Raw genomic sequence first — 25,693 nt, forward strand, 5'->3', positions numbered from 1 at the left:
GTTTGAGTCGCATTTATATGGTTATATAGAGCTGAAGGTCTCATATGAGACTGGAGGTTCGTCATTGGTATTGTAGATGGTTCGGCATTGCTTTGGCAAGTTTTGATGACTGTTCATGCACAGAATTGGTTTACTGGTTAACAGATTTCATTCATACTAGTGATCGCTTTTCAGTGTTCTCAAGGACTATTGTCATTGGGACATTGTAAGGCATGTCGCCATTGCTAACATTAATGAGTTTGACTGTCGTGTAAGCGGAATAGATAAATGTTGGTCTGTTCGTGCTGTGCATAACTGATTCATGCGATCATTGATCAGAATAACTATACATGTGATGTGGATGTGTATATGAATGGTGAGAATGGTTCACCAGGGTGCTTGGTACCTGTGTGGTTGTGGCACAGGATTGAGCTGTACTATTCGGATTTTGGCTTTAAAGCCTATACGGTGTCTGGTTCTCCTGTGAAGCGGGATTGAGCTGTACTACTCGCGTTATAAAATGTAAGCCTGGGCGGTATCAAGCCCTCCTGTTAAACGGGATTGACCTGTGCTGTTTGGGTTGTCACATGAAAGTCTGGGTGGTGTCTGGTTCTTCTGAAAACCAATGTAAAATTACCCTGGCCCACAAGGGCATGTTGTATAACATAACTCTCGCATCTATAGGTTTGTCAAATACCGACAGATACAAGTACCAAACTTCTAAAAAATTCTCTTAATTTTTTCAAAACCAATATTTTAATATTGCCTAATCAAATTTATTACCTTAGCTATACATACATACGTATATTTACATCTACATGCATCAATTAATGTGATAAAATATGGCATGTAATTTCCGTTCGTGAATGTATAGGTCAAATGTACATCCACTTTATACGACGTGGTGTTTTATAGAAACTTTTATGTGTATTGTAACTAGAATTGAATTTTTTACTTCTTTTTCCTTCAACATTTAGCAGTTATAAAATGTAATGACGTGATTTTGTTATTGACACCACAAGACGATTTAAGCTAGACCACAATTGAAAACCTGAAAACGCTGGACGGTCGTTTCATCCTAGTTCAAATGTTGATGATCTTATAGACTGATACAATTTTTAGGTTTGGTCACTCCAAGTTTTCTCACATATCAGTTCGACAACAGATAACAACGCCAGTCGAGGTAGATGGTGATTGGGTATACGTAACACGTGCTAACCACCTCAGTTGATGAGGTTTTAATACTTCATCAATCAATGTTATATTTATATAGTGCATTGCGTATAATCGCAGATAAGTAAAGTAATCGACCCACTCATCTAATTCGCCCCCATCTTTGATGCGTTAGCTGACAAAGAGCAGTCCTAAGGCAGGATTTCGTAATTAAAGGTAGAGAATCTCGTTCCAAACATACTCGTATTGTTGCTTAAAGGAGTCAGAAGAATCTTTACTTTTTAAGAGTCTTCACTAAACAAAACTATTTCATCCACGTCTTGTAAATCAAAAATTTGATCTCATGCTAGAATAATAGAGAGTTTGCTAAACCTATAGTCGCAGTAGTTTTTGGACGGTTTTCATTAATTCGACTCCTAGATAATAACTTAACCACTGTCATCAATACAACCACTGAAGAAAGATGATTAGTAGACTGGTTTCGGAGATTTTGCCAACTGATATGTAGCATATGTAATAAAAAATCATTTATAAAGAATGAGGTAAAACATTCGTGACGACAAAGTAAACGAAGAAACTGTCCAATAATACAAAGATAACAAGAAAACTTTCTAATAAGAAATCATCATTTTTAGGTGATTGAGAAAATTTCTAGCTCAGATGGATGAACTTGGTGGACTTTTGTTCTTTAAAATGGGTTATTTAATCGTGAAGGTCAAATGGTAAGATAATCAAAATAAATATACAGGCAATGACATGAAAAGAGTCAGAAGCCGACAGAACAAGCTATGAGTCACGTGTGAAGTCCGTACTGACCATGTCATTTAGAAGCATAATAAAAAACTCGTTATCAAACCGTTCAGTTCAGGGAGCAAAATTTAGCCGAAAAAGTCGTTATTACATAGATCATGAATAAGCCAGTCAGTTATGATAAGTATGAGATCTGACAGAAATATTTATTAGTCCGATATAACACACTCTTCAGTAAAACTATATCACAAGGAAATTAAAAGAAATTGAAATCAGATTATTTACAATGATGTTTGTAAGAGTTTGAGAAATTTAATCCCCATAACAAAGGCCACTGATTATATGGACTCAGTAACTCAGTAGATAAAGTGTTGGTGAGTTAAAGCAAAACATACTTCGTATGAGACCCAGTGTAAATTTCATCACTGAGATTCAGGTGCACCAAGTGAAAGGGCGGCCTGCTTGAGCATTCGGGCTACCTGTTCCTGCCATCTAGATATTTCAACAAGTTATCTCTTTTTGTTTGTTTTAATATATCATTATGTTTATTAATCGCATAACCTATTCTGCTGCGTTTCTGAAAAGTGTACAACCTTTCATTGTCAAAGTTACAAAAAACTCAATAAGAGACAATGTGGTTGCTGTCAATATACAACGAAAAGAATGCACATTATTCAAATGTTCATTCACTGAAGTCCTAACATCTAACTGGCGATCACTCAATATTTATCGCCAGGACCGACCAAGAAGAAAGAAACGGAAACTTGTTGAAATACTTTGCGCTGAGAATTCTATATTGTACCAAAAATCTAATATTGAATAAAGCTAATAATAATAATACTAATAATAATAATATGTCTTCAGTAGAATTAAAAGTTCGTTTGGGATTCCAATGTCATTAAAAAAAACATAAAAATAAATATAATTTTGAAATTAACCATTGGAATCCAAAGAATTAGGATTACAAAGAAATATGTGAAATACCATAACATTATCTGTGATCTTCATTAAAAACAGTTATTATATTTCATTAAAGGATAATATTCTTTCCCTTTTTTATTTTTTTCTGAATATTTTAAACATACACATCTATAGATCTACGTCTTGCTGAACTGGCTATGCATTCAATAGCAATAATTATCATGTGTATTTGTTTTATTGCTGCTCTTGCATTGATCATTGTTTGGTATAAAACGAATAAAGATAATAAATGTTTCAGAAATTGGCGATTAATTATAGGGATATTTCTTATGTTAGCTGGTAAGTTAAACAAAATAAAGAAATATAATATTAGAAGGGGTTTTGTAGATATTATAGTAATTTCAATGGTTGAGATCATGAGTCAGTTGAGGCTAGACCACCATGGAAAACCTGGAAGCACTGGACGCGTGTTTCATCCTGTTGTGGGACTCACCAGCAGTGCTCACCCACGATCTCGCCCACCGCGAGATTCGAACCAAGGACCTATCAGTCTCACGCGCGAGTGCTTAACCACTAGACCATTAAGCTGGTTCAAATCTTGCAAGGAGCGAGATCGTGGATGCACACTGCTGATGAGTCCCCCAATAGGAGGAAATGGCCGTCCAGTGCTTCCAGGTTTTCCATGGTGGTCTAGCTTCAACTGACTCATGATCTCAACCATTGAAATATAATATTGTTTTATTTTAAAGTTGATTTCATTCCAATTCAATATCAAGTAGATGGAATTTTTCTCCTTCTTGAATAAAAATTTTAAAAAAATAATCTCTGCACAGAAAACATCATTATGAAAACAAGAAACTCATACATTCTGATAAGCTGGCAACCGTCATGAATTATATAGTTTGGAGAGAAATTTTAAGTTGTGATATGTAATGTCGAATTTTGCAAGTGACTTACTATTTTCGAGTATTAAAGATTCATATACATAACATGAATAATTACGACAAGTAGCTGGAGAGAAGGAGAGAGAGTTACTGACAACTGCTGTGATCTAAAGTTGGCAGAAGGTCTAATCTTAGGGAAACTGTTTTGATGTTAAAAGTGTATTCGAAACAAGTTAGTTGAATCTTTAATTATTACTGAGAATTTGATATTCAATTGAACTGCTTCTGTAATGAAGCTAGAATGGCTTAAACTGAATGAAGTAGATAACCTCGATATTTCAAAGTGATTCAAAGAAAAGCAGAGATGAAAATATGAGTATATTTAAGCATTACTATTATCAGTCAGTCAGTCAGCTACAATATAGGACCAGGCACATATGTGCGTCGGTCCAAGTTGCCATACCTCATTAGCACAGCAAGATGGACACCGGATTCATAGGAGTGGTTAAGTCAATGGTGGTAATATATAAAAGAAAGATTGCATATAACGATATAGAACAGGAAGACAGAATTAGTTCGTAGAAAGAAAGATATGAAGTGATTTTAATCTCTTAGTTTAAGTGAAGACGAAGAGTGTATACACCTACACCATTGTGATCGATTCTGATCCATGTCATCAAGAGTCTCCAACCATTGGTTACGATAGTCACGCGGACGCCAACCAAGTAGTCTGCATCTACCAAAATGACTCAGACTAGAAGTTAATGACTTCCAGCACTCACGCATTACTAATATACAAATTCCTATAGTCATTACACAATGAGTTGAATCATATGCGAAAGAGTGTGTTTTCTAAGTGATATCCTCTGGAAAGTTTAAATTAAATCAAGTGGAATTAATACAAGAATCGATGGTGAAATAATTTTGATGTCTCTTATTTACTTATTTCTACGTTACTAAGAATAATGTCATTGTTTTCAGACACTTCTGATTCAAGATTTCAAAATCTAAAAAAGATTTTGTTACAGTCGGTATCTTAAACCTCCTTTCCTATTTTATTCGCTTTATTTCTATGTTCTTTTGTTGTTTACTCTTTGAGAGTTTTAACATGAATGAGTATATTGCAGTGAAAACCAATACATTAACTTTGAATTGATGACTTATTTTTTAAAATACTCACTTATTAAAACTTGAAAATTTCAAATCCGCCCTGCTCATTAATTTTGAGCAGCTGGGTAATATAGTATGATGGGAAGTTGTTTCGGGTCAAATCTTATTATGATAGAGCTTACTTGTAAAAGGAGTTGGATTATTAATTATTGTATTACCAGTATAGGGGTTGTGGAGATTATTAAGTTTTTGATTGAGATCATGAACCGATTGATGTTAGACCACTGTTGGAAACCTGGAAGCACTGGACGGCCATTTCGTCCTATTGTGAGACTCCTCAGCAATGCGCATCCACGATCCCGCTCGCGGGATACTGATACTTAACGTGTTCTCACTAGTGACTAGCTTCGTGAGGGGATTCTCGGAGTTCTAGTGAGAAGCTGTGACCAGCGGAGCGGGTAGAGATAGGCATCTACCTCAGTACAATGGAAGATGGTCACGCAGTTTCATGAATTGGTTGATGTTAGACACCATTGGATGCCAGCTCAATGGTTCAGTGGGTTAATAGTTCTGGGTTCGTTTCCAACAGTGGTCTTACATCAATAGGTTCATGCTCTCAATCGAAAAATTTATTGTATTCGCTTACAGTCACATGTTTACAGTCATATTGACTTGTCTTGCTTTGTTATTCTCATTATTTATAAAATTGGTAAATAATGTTCATTATAACAGTGACAGTGTTATATTTCGAAAACTTTTTTTTAAAATGTTTTATAAAGGATTTTGTCTTCAAAGTTCAATAATAATGTTTCATGTTGAACAATTTGAAGATAAGTACGGTAAATCATCTGGATACCCATATGGATTTAATCAATGGTCTGAAGTAAGGAATCCCGTTCATATTTCAAACTAAATGTGATCGTTCGTCATAGAAAGATTAGTCAATTTATTTTAATAAAAGCAACACTTTATTATTTATCATGGATGTATTTCATGTAGTCTTGTTATTGTTATAATCTACCCAGAATTCTTCAATATTATCTCCAAAAACTAGTAAAAGGCTGAAAATATTTCACACAATCAGTAGCTAGTAGATGCTTTGCAGAAACATTCTGAAAAATCAATGATTGCATGTTATAATTTTGTTGGATAATTATTTATTTTACTGCTAAACTTACTGAATTTTCAGAAACCTGTAAATAAGCCAATATTTGCACATCATTTGACTTTGAAATGAGGCATCTAATCTTGTTATATGTCCTTTTACTACTATTCAGAGCTTAAAATTACAATTATTTAAGGAATCCAGAAAGCGGTTCAAGTAATGAACATATTGGTTGTGATACTCTACAGCATGACATATCTATTAAAACATGTATTTACTAAGTATGTTAAATTAGAAACTTTCATTAGATTGAACCTATGAAAAAACGATATATTTTTATATCAACCAGTTCTTTATATAAAAATGAGATCATAAGCTTGAACTTTTTTAAAGTTTCAAGGGATGTGATACCGTTTAGTACTCAATGTTTTCCAGTTGTTTTCCAAATGAAGTAATATTCGATAATTTAATTGACAACTTAAAAATTTACTATCAATTGTAATAATTCTTCTCAATGATTCTGGAGTAACTAGATATCCAATAATCTAATGAAGGCTCTCGTTTTTGTACATACTATCAGTTTCAAATCAGATCTTCTTTCAAAGTTCTTAATTGTTCCCCATTTATAGTTCACGTATTGAAGATTAAGAAAGTTTAGGAATTCCTAGAAAGTTAGTATAAAGAATGCTCATTGTACCTATTAACCTTGAAGGAAAATTATATCAATTAAGTGGTTAACACATATTTATTGTATAAAAATAGACTTTCAGATTGTACACAACATTGTGTTCAATTTCAATTAGCTAATTGACAATGAAAGCATTGTGATAACTAAGATTAGTGTAATAATACATTTTATTGTTTTACAAAGATGATAAACACTCCACTTGCTACAATAAATTCTCTTGTATACTAAATGCTCAAACATCTCAACAATACTTATGTAGATGGGAAGAAGTGCTTATTATTTCAGACAAGTTGTTATGGTACACTGATGTTGATAAATTAGCATTCCAGTAAAGTCTGAAATAACTTACTATGAACATTGATAATAAATAAATAAATATAGAAACAGGAAATCTATGTTTGCCTATTTATCTAGTTAAAAGAATCCAGTCTACATCTATCAATGACTTGTTATTGATTTATAAATGTTAACTGAATATTTTAGTTCTGGATAACTTCCATTGATTGTTAAATTATAATCAGAATAACTTTTACTTTTTAATAATTTTCTACATTAACATTATTTTCTCTTTTTATCTATTACATCATGCCATATAATTAAACATAGAAACAACGTACAACAACATCTATTGATTATGGTTCTGGATACATTTTATTATGGCTTGCTACCATTTTCTGTTTTATATCAGCTTGGATATTTCTTGGCACATATTGTTGTTGGACATTAGATGATATCGACACAGATGATGTAAGCACAATAGGTTTTATTTTATTTTCTCATTGTCTCATCTATTAAAATATAATGTTATCAGTGTATATTAATGTTAAGTATAATAATACGTGCGTTTATCAAAACTGATTGGACTTTAGAATCATTAAGATCAAGGAAGTAGTGAATACTGACTTAGATTTCAGAAGTTAAATATAATTTTGATTATACTCACCAAACTTTCCATTTAAAAGTGCTATCACCTTAATAATCCAGATAAAGATGCATTATTTCAACGAAATTACAAGTCTTCTTTGTTGTTTATCCAGATATGTAATATGACGATATATGTTTGTGTTAAATTATAAGTTACTTAAATTGATGCCAGTAGTATATCTAATCAGAATAACATTCTTGACATCCTCATATCGAAAATTTACAGTTTAGTAGAGTAAACAGAAATGAAATTATTTCAAAGACTCAGTCAGATGATCGTATTGTTGAAACAAATTTTGAATATTGCAGCAACCGAATTCAGTTGGTCTGAAAATAATAAAACATGAAATCGATAGAAATAAATCTGACATAACTGAAAGACAACTCATACGGAATTTTAAAGATGTGAAAATAAACCAGTTTACCACAGTGAAATTACATGAAATTTCTAAAGCGATTGGATCTATAATTGTCTACGAATCCATACACAAAAAAAGAATATCACATACCTCAACTTTAGACATGGGCCGACTTTTCTACTCCTATGTTCTCAATTAGAGCTAATGGTGTGTTATTCATATGTGGAGAAACTAGGAGCTTGAAAATAGGATGAAGTAAATAGCCAAACGTCATCTGTACGTAAACTTCGCCTCTGTATGATGTTCCGTTGATGAAAAGAAACCAGAAAACTTTCTAATTGATCTATGAATTAAATATTCACATGTAATTGAGAGAGAACTGTGTTAGCTCTATAAACAGAAAGCGAAATGCGACTCATTCCCTAACCTTACAATCAGTAAAGACTTGAGAAGAGAGCATAAAGGAGGGGGTTTAGTACCTAGTGACTGATTTATTGGTGAATCTTCACGTTTGACTAGAATATATTAAACAAATAATCGATTTAAAAATAAAATTTGAGGGTGACATATGAAGGACAATGTCTGATTAGGTCAACACAACAAAGATTCAATCAAATCTTTTACTTTACATCACGTAGTTGACCATAACTCAGTACCAAAAGACTCATCGTTCGATACTGTTAATAGTATTAAAACCAATCCACCAAACTTGTATAAATACATGCTTTTCGCATTCGAGAAGCGCTATACGTAACTAAAGCTATATCTGTGTACGGAAATAGCTTTTACGTTCTTTTTCATGGTCATGACCCTAGGTTCATTTTTCCTAATCAAAATAAACACTAAGATTTATTGTCAGCAAAAGATTGTGGAAGATTTGGGAGGAGGAACAAGTGCCGACAAACTGGAAAGAACGATACCTCACCAAGATATCGAAGACAGATCTGAACAAATGTGAAAACTACGGAGACATAACACTAGCATCGGTACCAGGAAACGTTTTCAATAGAGTGTTGCTGATCCGAATGAACAATTCAATAAACGCGAGATCAGCAGACCAGATTCTGTAAAGAACGGTTGTGCACAGACCAAATCGCGATACTATAGATCATTGGTGAACAGTCAATTGAAAGGAATTCGTCACTGTACATCAACTTACTTAACTTTGGGAAAGCATTTGACAGAGGGGATAGAAGAACCTAATGGGAACTTCTTCGACATTGTAGTGTGTCAGAGAAAATCGTCAACATTATCCGGAATTCTTATGGAGGACTACACTGCGAAGTCGTGCATGGAGGATAGCTGACCTCCGCATTCCAAGTGAAGACTGGGGTCAGACAAGGCTTCTAACTGTCGTTCTTCATTTATCTTCAGACGGTTGACTCGATTATGAAGACCACCACATCTGAGGGGAAGCACGGTATACAATGAACAGGCTGGATGCAACTAGAAGATTTGAACTTCGCAGATAGCCTAGCACTTCTATCCCATACACCCAAACAAATGCAGGTCAAGACAGCCAGTGTAGCAACAGCCTCTGCATCAGAAGGCCTCAACATACATAAATAAAAAACAAGATCCTCAAATACAACACGGAAAACACCAACAGCATCACACCTGATAAATAAACTCTGGAAGAGGTGGAAAGTTTCACATATTTGGTTAGCATCATCGATGAACGTGGAGGATCGGATGCAGACATAAAGGCAAGAATCGGCAAAGCAAGGGCAGCATTCCTATAGTTGAAGGACATATGGAACTCAGAGCAACTGTCAGCCAGCACCAGTTAGAGTAAATAGCGACTGAAAAGGATTGCCCAGGACAGAGTTCTGTGGAGAGCGCTGGTGGGCTGCCTATGCTCCTCCGCGAGGGGTAACAGGAGTAAATAAACGGTTGTAGAGGTTGTTAAATTTCGTTGAAAACATGAACCTATCTAAGTAGGACAACCAGTGAAAACCTGGAAGCTTTGGATGGCCGTTTCGTCGTGGTCTGGGACTCCTCAGCAGTGCACATCCTTGGGGCACATGATTCAAGCTGAGGGAAATTTTCTTGCTACTTGATCGCTGGTTGTAATCTAAAAGTAATCATTGTCCCTCAAAATCAGTTATGATTATTATTTCCAGAGTTTTGTCCAGTATCCCCATTTATCTCAGATACATTTCGTCAACTGGGCTTCATATGACGTGGATGAAATTTATTTTAATCAATGTTTGTATTATATTGATTTCATGAGAAATATTTCTTATAGACCATAGTTTCAAATTAGCCAATCGTATCAAGCGCCACACTATAAACATAAAAATCATTTTGTCAAGTATGATTAATTGAATTATCATAATTTTTAAGGTTGGATCATGCAAGGTCTCAACTTTGTATTCAGTATTTAAATAACATAAAGCTGTAGATTGATACACCTCTATTGTTTTAATGAATTTAAAGGCAATGCCATCTTATTTATCTACTCTGTGAGCTATCGCATAGATTTACGGTAAATTTAAAATCAAGGTCTATGACTTGTTGACGAAAATAACATAAACGTTACATAATGAAAACTATGGTACAAAAAATGTTACTATTAAAACTAAATCATTCATGAAGTATTTCATGTATCTTTATAATACTTGTTAACTATCTATAATCTAGGGATTATGTGGCTCAGAGTAATGGATTAGTCAGTGTTGTCATTATTCCATTATGTTTTTATCTGACTATTGCTTCATTCGATCTAAATTAAATTCATGAAAAGTTAGTTAAGTTATGACAATTGTAACCTGATTCAAATGTGACAAACGAGTTTAATAAGCATATTTTATAAAATAAATATCTTTGATCCGTAAATAAATCATAATTTACAGCACGAACTGACTGTAGCTGGACAACGATTAAGAACCAGGAAGCATTAAGGAGACATTTTGTCCTAGTATGGACGTCCTCTGTAGTGAATATCCATGACTCTGCTTGAAAGGGAACTCAAAGTGATCCTGTCTAGCGATGAGCGCTTAACTTTTAGACTAAACTGTGAAAGTTTTAAATAAGTCAATAACTGTTCCATGTGAATTAAATAGTCTGAATTTATCAAATATGCTACATAACGGTGAAAGAAAAAACGATTACCGATTGTCCTATGGTGATGATGATCAATTCATTTCAGTATCATTGAAACTAATTGGAATAACAAGCATTGCAGAGTTACTTGGTAAAATAGAAAAACCATACTATAATACCTCATTTGCAAAATATTCAATAATTGTCTCGGACTTCATTGTTCTTGCATTTCTATACTAATTGCTTTCTATTCCCGTTTTTCCTTTCTTGATCTTCCCAATCTTCTGCTGCCAGACAGTACATTCCTGACTCGCGTTATATACTACTTATGTTAATATAAGTAGCACGCACCACACTAGGATAGAATAGTTTTAAGTGATTTTAGTTACTCAGAGACTCCTTAAAATAATATTATTGACTTTATTTAGTGTTAGGTTTCTTGAGTTAAATGACTGTTTTGTAGTTTTACATAGGTCAGTAATAAATTAATAAACTACAGTTGTACTGTTGAAGGATGAAAAAACCTTTCTAATACTAAGTACATTAAGGCTTTCATGCTTCATTTACTTTTTATATATGAACAACAAAATAACCAAATTAGAAGGTATTGTAGAATTAGAGCTAAACAAAATAAGGAAATAACCGTTAATTAAAATAGGAAGTACTTCATAAGAATAAAAAACTATTCATTTTAAAAAATCCACTTCATTTCTATTCCTTCTGACATTTTCAAATGAACCGTATTGAAAATCTTGTCGAATAAACCTTATTATATGAACGTTTTAACTATGACTATGTGACATACTTACATCTATTACACCTCGTGGAGGAGCATAGGCTACTGATCAGCAGTCGTCAATCTACTCCGTTCCGGGCTCTCCTTTCCAGTTGTTACCAAGTGCTATTAATTCTTTTGATGTCTGTCTCTGATTCCCGACGCAAACTGTTCTTGAGTCTACCTCTTCCTTTTCCATTAACGATTCCAAGTTAGGATTTGGCTCATGATGCAGTTTGATGATTCCTGAAATGTATTTCCTTCCCACCTCCGGAGTCTTTTCCTAACTTTCTCTTCAGTTGAAAGTTGGTTTGTTCTCTACCGTAGTAGGTTGTTGCTGATAGTGTCTAGTCGAGGAATCCGGAGTATCTTTCAGAAGACTATTGTTTATAAATACTTTGACGTTTTTTATGGTTGTAATAGTTCTCCAAGTTCCAGCTCCGTGCAATATCATTGTCTTGACGCTTGTATTGAAAATTCTGACTTTGATGTTGGCTGACAGTTGTTTTTGGTTCCAGATGTCACCCTTGTTTTGTCGATCCATGCCTTTACATTTTCATCAGATCCTACCTGCTTATCAATTATACTGCTCAGGTACGTAAAGCTTTCCAGATCACCATCAAGTGCGATTTGGTTGACCTTATCTGTGTTACATTTTAAGATTCTGCTTTTACTCTTGTGAATGTTGAGCTCTACTGATGCAACATTGGCTGTCTCCTCCTGCGTTTGATGCCGTTTATGGGATTGGAGAGCTACGTCATATGAGAAGTCCAAGTCAGCTAGCTGCATCCAAGCTGTCCATTGTATTCCGTGCCTACCCTGATGTCTGGAGGTCTTCATAATTTAGTTAACCACAAGTAGAAAGAGGAAAGGTGAAAATAGGGGGCCTTGTCTGATACCAGTCTTCATTTGGAATACGTCTATGAGCCTCTTTCCATGTACGAATTTGTAGTGTAGTTCGTCGTAAGAATTCCATATGGTTACGAAATTTTCAGATGCACCGAAAAGTAAAAAGTTCCATAATTTCCTCACATTGATGCTGTTTGGTGATAAGTTAGCCGCTTTCACTAAGAAATATAACTGATTAGTTTTTTATTTTTTATATTTATTAACCGATTAACCTTATGATTTGAACATTACGTATACACTTTTCTTATTCAATCAATAGTAAGGATAGGAAATGGCAAGTCATTTTGTCTAAAACTAACTGATTATTTAGTAGTAAACAATTCTATGCTCCATTATTCATAGCACTCGCTATGTACTAACGAACAGACAACAAAATACTATTTACTATTTATATAGATGAGCAATCAATATAAATTTCTAAGTCTAACAGAAAGTCAGTTGTAACCGGAATAGCTTAGTGATAAATTTTTCTCCTAAAGTACTAGGTAACTATGATTTGAATCTCATGAAAAATATTTTTTACAGGAGCGAAGATAAACCTTAATGTTAAGTGTTAGCCATCACAAAATTCAGGTCCAGGATTTCCTGCAGATTATATTTAGATAGTATTCACTAAAAAAATACGCACGTCTCCGAAAGTAATAACTGGTTCACTATTAGATATCAAAAATTATAAAATATTTAAAATAGTCTTTGTTTAAGGTGCTTCTAAAAGTTTTTCAAGTTAGAACTTGAGCTTACACATCCATCACCTTAAACAATGCAAAAATCGATATTTATCGGAACATTAAATTAATTAAATTATTGAAACAAAATTACACGCAATAGTGAACTATATATCATTAAAGTGATCAAAAAGGAAAGACATCGTCTAACATGGTGACCACCTACACTAAACCACCGATGGACCCAAATAGACCATATTGCCATCAGTCATCGTTGGAGAGAGGCGGTAGAAGATTGTCGCTCATTCTGGAGTACCTCATCCCATCAGGTTCTGAACACGATGAAGAGCGTAAACAAATCAGATCTAGGTTAACCAAAAGTTTAAGGAACAACCATGAGCAGTGGTGGGCAACGAAAGTAAAAGAGATGGAAAAAGCGGTGGCTACAGAGGACACAAAACAGCCCTACAGACTAATAAAAGAAACTGGAATTAATAAGTCAAGTGTAAGTGAGACTATTTCGGAAAAAGATGACATTCTCATCTGCTCCCAGTCCAGATGTTTAAAACGATGGGCGGAACATTATAGAGAGCAGTTCAGCTGGCCTTCAGCTACTCTTCAACTACCCATCATTCCAAGACAGTGTGAATGGAACATTGAAGTAGGTTCACCAACTCTAGCACAAGTTCAAAAGGCTATAGTTAATCTGAAACAAAGAAGGGCAGCAGGTCCAAATGGATTAGCTCCAGAGGTCTTTAAGGATGGTGGTCCAATTTTAGAGATTAGGTTGAGTAATATTTTAGCTAAAATCTGGGAGTTGTACGTTATCCCATCAGACTGGTCACAATCACTTAACGTCCCAATATACAAGAGAGGTTAAAAATCATCCTGTGACAATCATAGAGGGGTACGTTTGACAGCTTCACTTATCATGGAAGCCAGATCAGCCTTAATGGATTGGTGTCCGACGAAATCTCAGCAAATATTCGAAAACCACGTTTGGCTTTTACCAACTTATATCACCTATGGTGAAGGCAAGATATCCGTCTATCAATTAAGGGACGAGTATACTGTGCGGCAGTTCGTTCTGTTTTAATTTACGGCAGCGAAACATGGCCATCAAGAGTAGAAGATACTCGTAAGCTACTAGTATTTGACCACAAATGCCTTAGAAATATTGCTCGCATCTGCTGGGATCATCGGGTAGGTAATAGTGAGGTTAGACAGACACAGGGTATTAAGGAATGATGGTAAATCAGTTGATGAGGTTGTGAATCTTCATCGACTGAGATGATTGTGCCACGTGTTACGTATGCCTGAACACCGATAACCACGACATGCAATGCTAACCGGTGTAGGGGATGGTTGGAATAAAGTTAGGGGCGGTCAAACAAAACCTGGAATCAGTTCTTGAAGACACTAACATCTGGTCTGAGTCATTTTGGTAGATGCAGACTACTTGTTTGGGGTCTGCTTGACTATCGTAACCAATGGTTGGAGACTCTTGATGACATGGATCAGAATCAATCACAATGGCGTAGGTGTATACACTCTTCGTCTTCACTTAAACTAAGAGATTAAAATCATTTCATATCTTTCGTTCTACGAACTAATTCTGTCTTCCTGTACTATATCGTTATATGCAATCTTTTTTTATATATTACCACCATTGACTTAACCACTCTTATGAATCCGGTGTCCATCTTGCTGTGCTAATGAGGTATGGCAACCTGGACCGATGTATATATGTGTCTGGTCCTACGTTGTAGCTGACTGACTGATAATAGTTATTAGAGAAAAATAATCTAAAACCTTAGTTTCTTGAATTTGTTTTCCCTAGGATAACCCAACTTTACCGAGATTTTCAACTGATTCCAGCAATATGAGCAAACGTGGAACTGAACCATCAGTTATCAATCAAGAAGACTGATTGATACTTGACCAGAGGTGAAGACGGAAAAGTAGTTAAAAATGATGTCCTACCAATTGTATACGTACTAACAATTATAATAATCATTTGTTAAAATAATATGTAACTATTTGATGTGATATAATTAACCATAAAGTTTTTTTTTCAGTTTATAAATATATCAATAGTAATGCAACCTATATCAGTTAATAATGCCCTGTTATAGCTTTTTTCTGATTAAGAATAAGCCTTTAGATAAAATTAAGTACAAATAAATCTATTTCAGACATGTGTTTATTTATGTATCTACATTAACAATGACAATAAGAGGTAGCTTTTTAAATAAATACTTGTTTCAAACGAGCAGCAGTGTTTTTAACAACTTATGGTAATACTAATCATTACAAAACATTTTAAATTCCCTGTTTAATAGTGTAAGGTTTTGTGGAGATTACAGAATTTTAATACGGTTGCATGCCAAAAACTATTCTTAGTTAAACCACCACTGAAAGCCTGGAGGGTTTTGTCCTAGCATCGGACTCCTCGGCAGAGCGCATCCAACCCCAAGAAGGAAGAAATCCAGGATCTTTGGGCATCATAGCAACCGCCTAACATCTAAATGAACTGAAATAGAAGCATATCTAGACTGTTGACCATTGGTATAACTTGGGCGTTCATATTACAAATATAACATGAGAATAATAAGAAGTGGTATTCTGTTTTTCAGTGTATATAAAACAAAATCAAAACGCAAAAATGAATTTATAATATAAGTAGGTTAGGTGCACTTAATTCTAGAAAAATTCTAAGAAAAAAAAGTTAACATGAATTTAAAGTGGAAGTAAAAATATAGGATGAATAGTTTGGTTGATAATATAAATCTAACGATCAAAATTTATCGTATCACCAAAAATACAGGTGCGGACGAAAAAGGAAAATAAATATAATTATGAAAATGAGTGAACAGTCTTTCCATAAAGCCTTAAATGATTCAGATATTTTACCAAGGAGATGTTCTATGAGAAATTACACAAAACGAAGTGTGATTGTCATAGAACAACAGCCAAACTCCTGACGCCAAAAGTTGTAATTAGAATAATGTATGAAAAAACAATATGGGATTTTACTAAACCTCCTCAGTTGTAATCTTCCCTTTATCGGTTGTTTTCGATCCCGGAACCACTGCGGCCCTGAAATCAATATCAGTTAATAAAAAGGGAAAGTGAAAATTCACTTAAAGCATGATTTAAACTATCGTCATGACAGGAACTGTAAAACCCAACCAACAGAATAATAAGCACCAAGTCAATCTTTATTTGGAACTCAGTGGTATGGATTTACGACATTATATAGAGTGAGGCCCGGGAACAGTAAGTCTTAATGGCAAGACGATATTATCTAAATTTTACATTACGAAGGAGTCAACTTAACTCACTGACAGAAAGTATCAGAGGATTACTGAATCGCTGGTTGAGCAATTTCCAATGGAGACTGAGTTTTCAGTTGATCTTCTACTAGGAGGTCTGCATATTGAATTAGAATACGCTGGTGACATAGTCTGTTTCGTGAAGACGCTGAGTTTTTTGGTAGCACTGAGCAAAAAAGCCAGAATGTTTGGGATGAGCTTCTCCCCCTCTAAATGCAAGTTGTTGCTTCAGGACTGGCCTGCATCAACACCTGAACTAAGGATAGGGAGTGAAGTGGTCGAACGCGTCGACAACTTCACTAATCTTGGAAGCCTGATTAGCCTTAATGGATTGGTGTCCGACGAAATCTCAGCAAATATTCGAAAACCACGTTTGGCTTTTACCAACTTATATCACCTATGGTGAAGGCAAGATATCCGTCTATCAATTAAGGGACGAGTATACTGTGCGGCAGTTCGTTCTGTTTTAATTTACGGCAGCGAAACATGGCCATCAAGAGTAGAAGATACTCGTAAGCTACTAGTATTTGACCACAAATGCCTTAGAAATATTGCTCGCATCTGCTGGGATCATCGGGTAGGTAATAGTGAGGTTAGACAGACACAGGGTATTAAGGAATGATGGTAAATCAGTTGATGAGGTTGTGAATCTTCATCGACTGAGATGATTGTGCCACGTGTTACGTATGCCTGAACACCGATAACCACGACATGCAATGCTAACCGGTGTAGGGGATGGTTGGAATAAAGTTAGGGGCGGTCAAACAAAACCTGGAATCAGTTCTTGAAGACACTAACATCTGGTCTGAGTCATTTTGGTAGATGCAGACTACTTGTTTGGGGTCTGCTTGACTATCGTAACCAATGGTTGGAGACTCTTGATGACATGGATCAGAATCAATCACAATGGTGTAGGTGTATACACTCTTCGTCTTCACTTAAACTAAGAGATTAAAATCATTTCATATCTTTCGTTCTACGAACTAATTCTGTCTTCCTGTACTATATCGTTATATGCAATCTTTTTTTATATATTACCACCATTGACTTAACCACTCTTATGAATCCGGTGTCCATCTTGCTGTGCTAATGAGGTATGGCAACCTGGACCGATGTATATATGTGTCTGGTCCTACGTTGTAGCTGACTGGCCAATGGCGAACTTGTTATACTATATCGAATAACAATTTTTCGAGTAATAAGGTTGTTATACATTCTAAAATTATTTCAAACATAATCTTCACCCACACTGCCTGTAAAAAACTCACGGCCCAATTCCTATCAAACTATTCGTTCATAGTGTTCATATACAATCAGCGACGAATTAGGTCCGACTGATAACAGAACGCTTGGAACAAACTAGTTTTATGATACATATAACTACGCATATGAGAAACTAAGAAATGTATAAGGACACACTTTGCGATACTTACCATACGAGCATTAAAGAAACATAAATAAGTATTCCAAAGACTAGTGAAAAATATGACATATAAGACACGATATCCAGGAGGAACAAGGGCGAAGTTAATGGTTTGCAATATAGGCCAATAAACTAAGTCTGACAAATAACCAGAAAGAAAGGATTGACGACACCGCTGAAAAGCTCCAGCCATCGTGCATGTGTCACAAAATCCGTTATCTAATAAAAAAAAACACAGTAAAAGGTGAGATTATGATAGTTTGCTAATATTATTTCACAATGTCTGCCAGTTAAATTTAAGCTATTTATTACTGTGTAGTCAACATGGCATTCTAACCAAATAGATCAAATACATTTAATGTTCAAACCATACTTAATCTGAACATTATTAAAAACAATCTGATTAAGAGATGATGCGTCATCCAAAAACGACATCGGTATTTTTCCTGAACAAGTTACTCATTGATTTCAACCAGAACGTGCTTAAGACATTAGGCTCTTAAGATACGAACAGATCAACAGGACCAAATGCATTACACCATTAAATGCCCAGACAACGTGTAATATACGTAGCTCCCACACTCATAATTGTTTTCAGAATATCGTTCAGCTAGTGTACATCACCAACACACTAGAAAGATGTGTCACTCAGATCTACTAGACAATCTAGACAACACCCATCAAACTATAGACCGATCATCCTCGCAAGTGTCGTAGTCAGGATATTGGAGGTAACCATAAAAAAAGATAGTCGTGACCTTTGAGGAAAATCGTAGCTTGTTCGGCAGTGCACATTACGACTTTAAGAAAGGCTTATAGTGTTTTAAAAATGCCCAGTAGGGGTAACTGGAAGAGTCGCTAGCTAATGGAAAACTAGATCTTATCTGCGTCGCCTTCACTAAAGCTGGAAAGCGTAAGAATCTCCAGACACCTGCATAGCTGTTTGGTTGCTTTTAGAAAGTATGAAATCTCCTCTCGGAAAATAGCGATTAGTAAAGCATCACAGGACTCATCATTTTCTATACTTTTTTCAACCACCCCCAAAAGCCCTGGTACGGCCGAGAGTGAGGAGAGTCCGCTCTCCTTTTCGTAATGCTCTCATATGGCCAGGTGCATACAACCACCGCCGTGGAAGTTTTACACACTGCCTTCTTGAGGCGGAGTTATTTATGAAATCGAGAGGACGAAAAGAGAATGTCCGGCACTTTTACCAGGTTGATGGATACGGAAAATCCACCTAGGGAAGTTGGGAAACCTTGATTCCAAACCAATGGTGCACATGGCCTCCAGTATACTGAGGGAACAAATGGTCACCGGCTACCAAGGACTGCATCTCCTTACGTTGCTCCACTGCCTTGTGGATCAGACCCTTAAGTCGAAGGCTCAGTGTGTGGATCCCTAAGGAAACCACCTGCTTCGGTTTGGGCACCTAGGCAGTATCCCAGCCCTCACACAAATCGAATGATTTATGTGGCGCATATCTATTTGGTTCCTCCTTGTACCAATGTTTGTGTGTTTAAATGAATAAATAAACATACTTTTTAACCAACTTCCACGCAGCATCAAGTCTTTACTGGCAATTTACGCTAAATACGATGTACATCTCCTTACAAATCCTACACCAGACAACATCGTCCGTTGGTGAAGCGGTCTACAGGTATATGCAGCTAGTGCAAACCACCTCAGTTGGTGATGATCTAATACCTAATCGACTAATTTGCCGTACGTACGCAGTATACTATGTCTAATCTCGGTACTTCTCATTCGATAGTCTAAAATACACGAGAAATGTGTCGGAAACACATGGTCGAATATCAAATTGGAGGAGTTAATATTTGTTATACACATCGACGTCTACGTCCAGAGTTTGCTCTTCACAAGTCCTAGTTAAGCGTTGGATGATTATTGAGGGTAATAATTTATGTATCACATTAGTCAAACTGATTCCTCAGTGGTTGTCAAAAGAGGACTTGTGTCTTTTCCTATAGACTGGGGAAATCAGAGATTGAGACTAGGTGGGTGAGACTACGTTCAGTTCCCCGACTCTAGTTAACATCTCAATTTAACAGTCGAAATCGGACCACCATACTTAAAGATCATTGGAGTTAATCCATCATAGCCTGCTGCTATCCCTCGCTATGATCTTTTCTACTACATTAAGAGTTTGGGGGCCTATGTAGACATTCCAATGCGGTCGCCTGGTAGAATTAGGAGACAGAAAGGTAGAAAAGGAACAATTAAACTTTTTCAAAGCGCTCGTTGCAGACGTTTGTGTAGAGGGTGAATAATTGTCACACCATTTTCAAGAAGTCTCACTGGTTACCGGTTTTTTACACTTGTTTCTTTGATGTCTGAAAGGTTGTCTACTGTTAATCAGCGCCGCCTACATAGTTTTGCTTTCCGCTAGCCACTAATGAATCCGACAATTACGCAGACTTTTTCAGGCTATTTCTAAGTTGCCTTTGCTTCGTATTATATATTAAGCCCGATTGGATAAGTTTCCGAGCATCAATCAATTCAGTACACATTGCTGAAACTCCCTGATATCTCTTAACCTTAACCGCTGATCAAGAGAAGACTTAATTATGATGTACATGTTACTGATAATGATTTTAAACCTGATATACAGCAGAACAGTTCAAAAGCTAGGAATTCAACCTTTGCAATCTACTAACAGAAGTTCTATTTTCACATTCGATTGATCCATTCGAAGGATTAGGCACGCACATACGCTTACTATGAAAAAATCTAGCAAAAACCATCGGGATTTTATCTTCAAAGCGAAATCTAATGCCATTTCCCCAAGGTTTACTACAGCGGCTTCCTCAAAATGAGTAAACTTTTCCCCAAAATTGGGAGCTCGGGATTCTCTAGTAGACGGAAAGAACAATCTAATTCCGAGTAGTTACCTTATTATGTACATATATATGGTAAGCTCTGGTAGGTCTACATATAATATAAAGTATTCATATAAGATACTTCAAAGTAATTAAATACTGAAAGATTTAAAATAAGTTAATCATTTACTTTATCTTGTAATTTAAATCAAGTTGTACAAGGTACATTTCAAATAAAGTTGACTATATTCAAATTTGAATTCAAGCAAATTGGTTAACTTACAAAGAAAAAATATCGCCAGGCTTATAGGTCCTATTAACACTTCATCTAACAACACCTTCTTTGCAACTATAGTCAACGACACTCCAGAGAATACTTTGTCTAACCAACTATAATATATAAATTGATAGAATCCCTGGAACGATCCGATAGCACTCTGTCTAACTATAGCAACGGAAACAAAAGAAATATGACCTAGATTACACAAAAAGCTGACAAACATTTGCATGTACGGAATAAAAGTTTCATCATTGCGAGAAAAATTAACAACTCAGACGGGATAGTACATTAAGGTCCCCGGCCTAAATTAAACTAGACGAGGACAAGGCAAATTTGGTGATGACAAAAAACGTTGACTTTAAAGTCAACTTGGTTATATTTTAAGAATTAGAAAATTGATAAGTCAATCATAAACAATGTGACCTTATGACAAAGGTTTAGGGGTCTAATTTGTCGAATATCGCACAAAATAAAAACTAACAACTATAAATGAACAGCAGTTTGAGCAATACCGATCATAAAGCTAAGCATTAAAAATATAGTTCGAAGCCAGTTATATCGGCGAATGTAAGGTATGGGACAAAAACAAAAACGCCATGAGTTACGAATAGTGCTCAGATACAGATCAAGATGTTAACATTTCTGCACACATACGTGCCAACCGATGTCATATCATATTTTGGTAGTCCATGATAGTCTTTTACCTTACTATGCTAACCACCACTAAACATCAAGGTAAATGATGATAGAGCATATGAAATATATTGGTGCAGTACACAACCAATTGTCGTTTAGAATCTTCAGTAATAAGGATAGTAGGTCAATCGACCTATATTAATCCTTGCAGTTTGTAATACTGTGGAGGTCCAATCTCGTTTTGAATATGTTAAAAGGTGCTGATATTACGTGTTCCGGTAGAGCATTCCAGTAATTCACTACTCGGTGCGAGAAACGGACTTATCAGGTTTGAGATGCTGAAGTAGCCTTAAAACAGTACCTTTCTCAATGACTACAGGATCCATCAGCGAGCCGTCACGGTCACGATGAATCGTTGGTCGTTCCCCATTACCGATAGAAAATACTTTACTAAAATATTCCGACAAAGCTTTAGCCTTTTCGGCATCATCTTCTGCCAAGATTAACGGATTTTCTTGTATCAAAAGTGATGGGATTCTATCGCTTCTTTGAGTTCGCCTTTTTATATACGAGAATAACCGTTTCGGACTATATCTAGAATCCCTAACCGATTGTTTTTCATATGACAGTCTAGTCTTACTTATTAACGCTTCACAGGTATTCCTAATCTTACAATAACTGGATTTGCATTGTTCTAAGCCAGTAGAGATGAATATATTCCAGTGATTCTTCCTTTTCCTAAGGAGTTTCCTGAATGATTTAGTTATCCATAGTGGACTGTTATTCGGTTTTCGTGGCACCAGGTATGGTATGAACGGGGACGTAACTAGACTAAACTCACCTTTAAATACAGACCATGCTTCTTCAACTGATAAGCTAGTATCTACAAACCAATCTGTCTTAGCGGCGTATTCCTGAATGGTTGATATGTTAGCTTTCCATGCATTTGAGCGGGGTGCAACCTGATTGTATAACATGTCCCTAGTTCTAAACGCGAATGACAAAACAGTGTGATCGCTATTCACTAACGGTGGAAGAATATTTAGGTCGACAATATCCTGTCTCATGAGTGATTACCAAGTCCAACAGAGAAGAACCTTGGTTAACACCAAAACGTGTGGGTTTGGATACATGCTGCACTAGTACATGCTCCATTATTGTTATCAGGAACCTACTATCAAAGGAGTTTATAGATCCTTCTGTGGTCATCTTAGTCCAACTAATATCATGTGCATTAAAGTCCCCTATTATCAAGCATCTGGTATTTGCACTCCAAAGATAAATGAGCTCTAGAATAAAGTTATCAGCTAAGCAGATTGGGCTGCGATAGATGACACCGAGCATAAATGTACTACATCCGATAGCCAACTTACAGCTAATGACTTCACAAGTACCGCTATCATGGGATTCGGTAGCAGAGGAGCGGATGTTTATGCTATTGGCTATATATAACAGGACGCCACCTCCTTTTCTACATCTATGTCTATCACTCCTGGGGTAATTGTATCCGGATAATTCTGGAGTAATGTCTAAGTCATGGACTAACCAAGTTTCTGTCACTGCTACAACGAGTGGCTTTAACCTGTCCACTAGTGCTTCTAGTTCATAGAACTTATTTCGTAGACTACGAGCGTTGGCATATAAAACTCCTAAGTAGAACGGCCTATCCACAGAGACCTTGGTAGCATTCGCTTCCAAGACCTGACTATCCGAAAACCCACTAGCCGGAGATTTTCCTTACCGTTTTGCCGACGGGTTTCAAGTTCAGCCAGTGCTTTCTTCCTTTTTGTTCTATCTTCGAGAGACATGTCAGGTCTAACTCAGATGTCAGAACTGTCGTGACAACGTGCGCTACTTAACAGGAGATCCCGTTGCTTCTCCGATCCTAGGATTACCTTAAGGAGTCTGCATGGTCGGAGTTCAACACTGTCCTCAGTTCTCTTGCCTATTCTAACCAATTTTTCGACCTGAACTCCTTTAGAGTTATCTGGTAAAATACTACGAATATATTCTCCTAGCTTTTCTAAATCATGCGCGTGTCTAATTTTAGGATCAGAGTAGTTTGACTCCCGCAATTTGCTCACAATAATATTAGATGTTATTTGATTTTTCTTCTCAGTCACTCCAGGATGAGTTTCAGTCTTACCACCAGATTTTAGTAGTGCAGTTTGTGACTTACAATGGGAGTCCACCAGTGAGTTACTAACTACCTGTGTACTGACTATAGATTTTTTCTTTTCGTTTCCCACGTACCGTAGTCCATTTTTCATCCCTCAGGACATTAGGACTATTTGGAACGGTGACGGTTTTATCCAGTTCGTCGGTTCCCACTAAAGGTTCATTGTTACCAATGTCAGTACCAGGTGGTATTACTCCCCTTGTTGATGTTAACGGAGATTTCACTTTTGCGTCGGTTGGAGTCGGTCGTTTGAGGCATCGCGTAACAGCAGGTACTACACGGACACATTCGTCACTGTCAGTGCCGTCGTTTTTCTTGCAGGCCAAAGCCAATAGGGCCATAGCCTCCTGAACTAGTACCTTTTAATCTGTATAGCAGAACACACAAAGCCAATGCGAGTTAGACTTGGAGCATCTTTTGTATGCCGTCGGTCTTAGGTGTGTACACATTTTGTGGTAACACTTTTCACAATCATCACACTGAATTCCCTCCTCAACGGGGAACAAACAATTTGGTTGCCCACATTTGTGAGTCTTACCAACAATTGTAATTCGATTTGAAAGGTTTAAAAACACACAATGATCACAATGTGAACACAAGTGTTAGTCAAGGAGTAAAAAAAGGTACTCAGGACAAAATTTAGCAAAAAATTTCAAACTTTAACTAAAGTACTTTTAGTTAAAGTAGACCAAGAATGCTTTTTGGTGCAAAAAGTACCCAAAGCAAGTATAATCAAAAACAAGTACAAAAATCACTGCCCTTTTGGAAACGAGCGCGCCAGTCTTTATTAGACAAGTATTTGTCTTGCTTATGAATCCGGAGAAGACTCACTCAGTCAGGCATTTTAAGATGAAAAGACAAGCTGACACTTACTAATGGTGTTGAAGTTGTAATTTTTGGTATCTGTGATGAGATATATCCAAGACTTTTTAGATGATTCTTGATCACAAACAGAGCACAGGTCGGTATTGGAGCCTGAATTATAGTTAGGAGCAACAAAAAAGCACATTTTAAGTGACTGAGCACAAATTTCACCCAATGCCATCAATCCTCCTCCAATTATTATATTTTTGATATACGGGTGATACACATGACCTTTGTAAATCAGTGGTGACCTAGCTATTTTGCAGTTCTTCTCACAGCGTGGCGCTTCCGGAGACATAGATATTTCAGTTCACGTATATGAATAAAGACGGGATTGCGAGCGGTCAGAAAATTATTACGTATTATTCAGTAGACCAATTCACAAGACTTTTAAATTGACCCAAACAAATATTACACGGCATTCCAAAATCATAACAAGCGTATAATCAAAGTGGCACTCAAGGAGAAAGTGTAAAAATGCTCATAAATATACATAATTATTTTGACTAATATGGGTTGTGTAGAGATCTGAGATAGTTTGAAGAGCAGGACAAATTAGTAATTGAGCATTTTGCACAATATATATTGTTATTATTTTCCTGTGAGAAAAATGTTTAATGCAAACTAGATAATAAGACAATACGGAGTCCAGGCCGTCACCCAGAACATTAAGTACGCTATGTAAGTCAGATCCTTTCAAAGCATCCGCCGTTTCATTTTAACAACCTTGAACAGCCTGACATGAGGCAGCTATTCGTTATTGGAAAATGTTGTAACGCGATATATATTTGGCTACATACTTTCATCACCAATTTGTGAACAGCCAAAAACTTTGTTTGAATATAAACATAC

General features: G+C 36.0%; 2 protein-coding genes across 2 annotated transcripts in view; one reads left to right on the top strand and one right to left on the bottom strand.

Annotated features, from left to right (window-relative positions):
• The window catches only part of MS3_00008649 (uncharacterized protein), a 35,686-nt gene extending 20,129 nt beyond the window's left edge, over positions 1-15,557 (top strand). The window contains exons 4-7 of the mRNA XM_012943313.3: positions 2,998-3,162; positions 5,597-5,700; positions 7,217-7,357; positions 15,128-15,557. Of these exons, the coding sequence (XP_012798767.1) occupies positions 2,998-3,162; positions 5,597-5,700; positions 7,217-7,357; positions 15,128-15,217 (500 nt within the window). The 3' untranslated portion in view covers positions 15,218-15,557. The remainder of the gene's footprint in view (positions 1-2,997; positions 3,163-5,596; positions 5,701-7,216; positions 7,358-15,127) is intronic.
• MS3_00008650 (uncharacterized protein) lies at positions 7,200-25,630 on the bottom strand. Its single transcript, XM_012943312.3, has 5 exons — positions 24,851-25,630; positions 21,166-21,327; positions 18,056-18,264; positions 8,044-16,386; positions 7,200-7,861 (listed from the first exon to the last, which is right to left on the bottom strand). The coding sequence occupies exons 1-4, from the start codon at positions 25,137-25,139 to the stop codon at positions 16,351-16,353; spliced, it is 696 nt and encodes a 231-aa protein (XP_012798766.1). The 5' UTR covers positions 25,140-25,630; the 3' UTR covers positions 7,200-7,861; positions 8,044-16,350.
• Positions 25,631-25,693: the final 63 nt, after the last annotated feature.

Source organism: Schistosoma haematobium, chromosome 6, assembly GCF_000699445.3.
Source record: "Schistosoma haematobium chromosome 6, whole genome shotgun sequence".
NCBI lineage: Eukaryota > Metazoa > Platyhelminthes > Trematoda > Strigeidida > Schistosomatidae > Schistosoma > Schistosoma haematobium.

What these genes read in the sequence shown, in the direction of transcription:
- MS3_00008650 (XM_012943312.3), bottom strand. Translation starts at nt 25,139, where the DNA reads ATGTCTCCGGAAGCGCCACGCTGTGAGAAGAACTGCAAAATAGCTAGG. An exon ending in CCTGGCGATATTTTTTCTTT is followed by an intron (nt 18,265 to 21,165) that starts GTAAGTTAACCA and finishes TTTTTTTATTAG; the next exon opens with ATAACGGATTTTGTGACACA. An exon ending in GTTTCTTTAATGCTCGTATG is followed by an intron (nt 16,387 to 18,055) that starts GTAAGTATCGCA and finishes TATTGATTTCAG; the next exon opens with GGCCGCAGTGGTTCCGGGAT.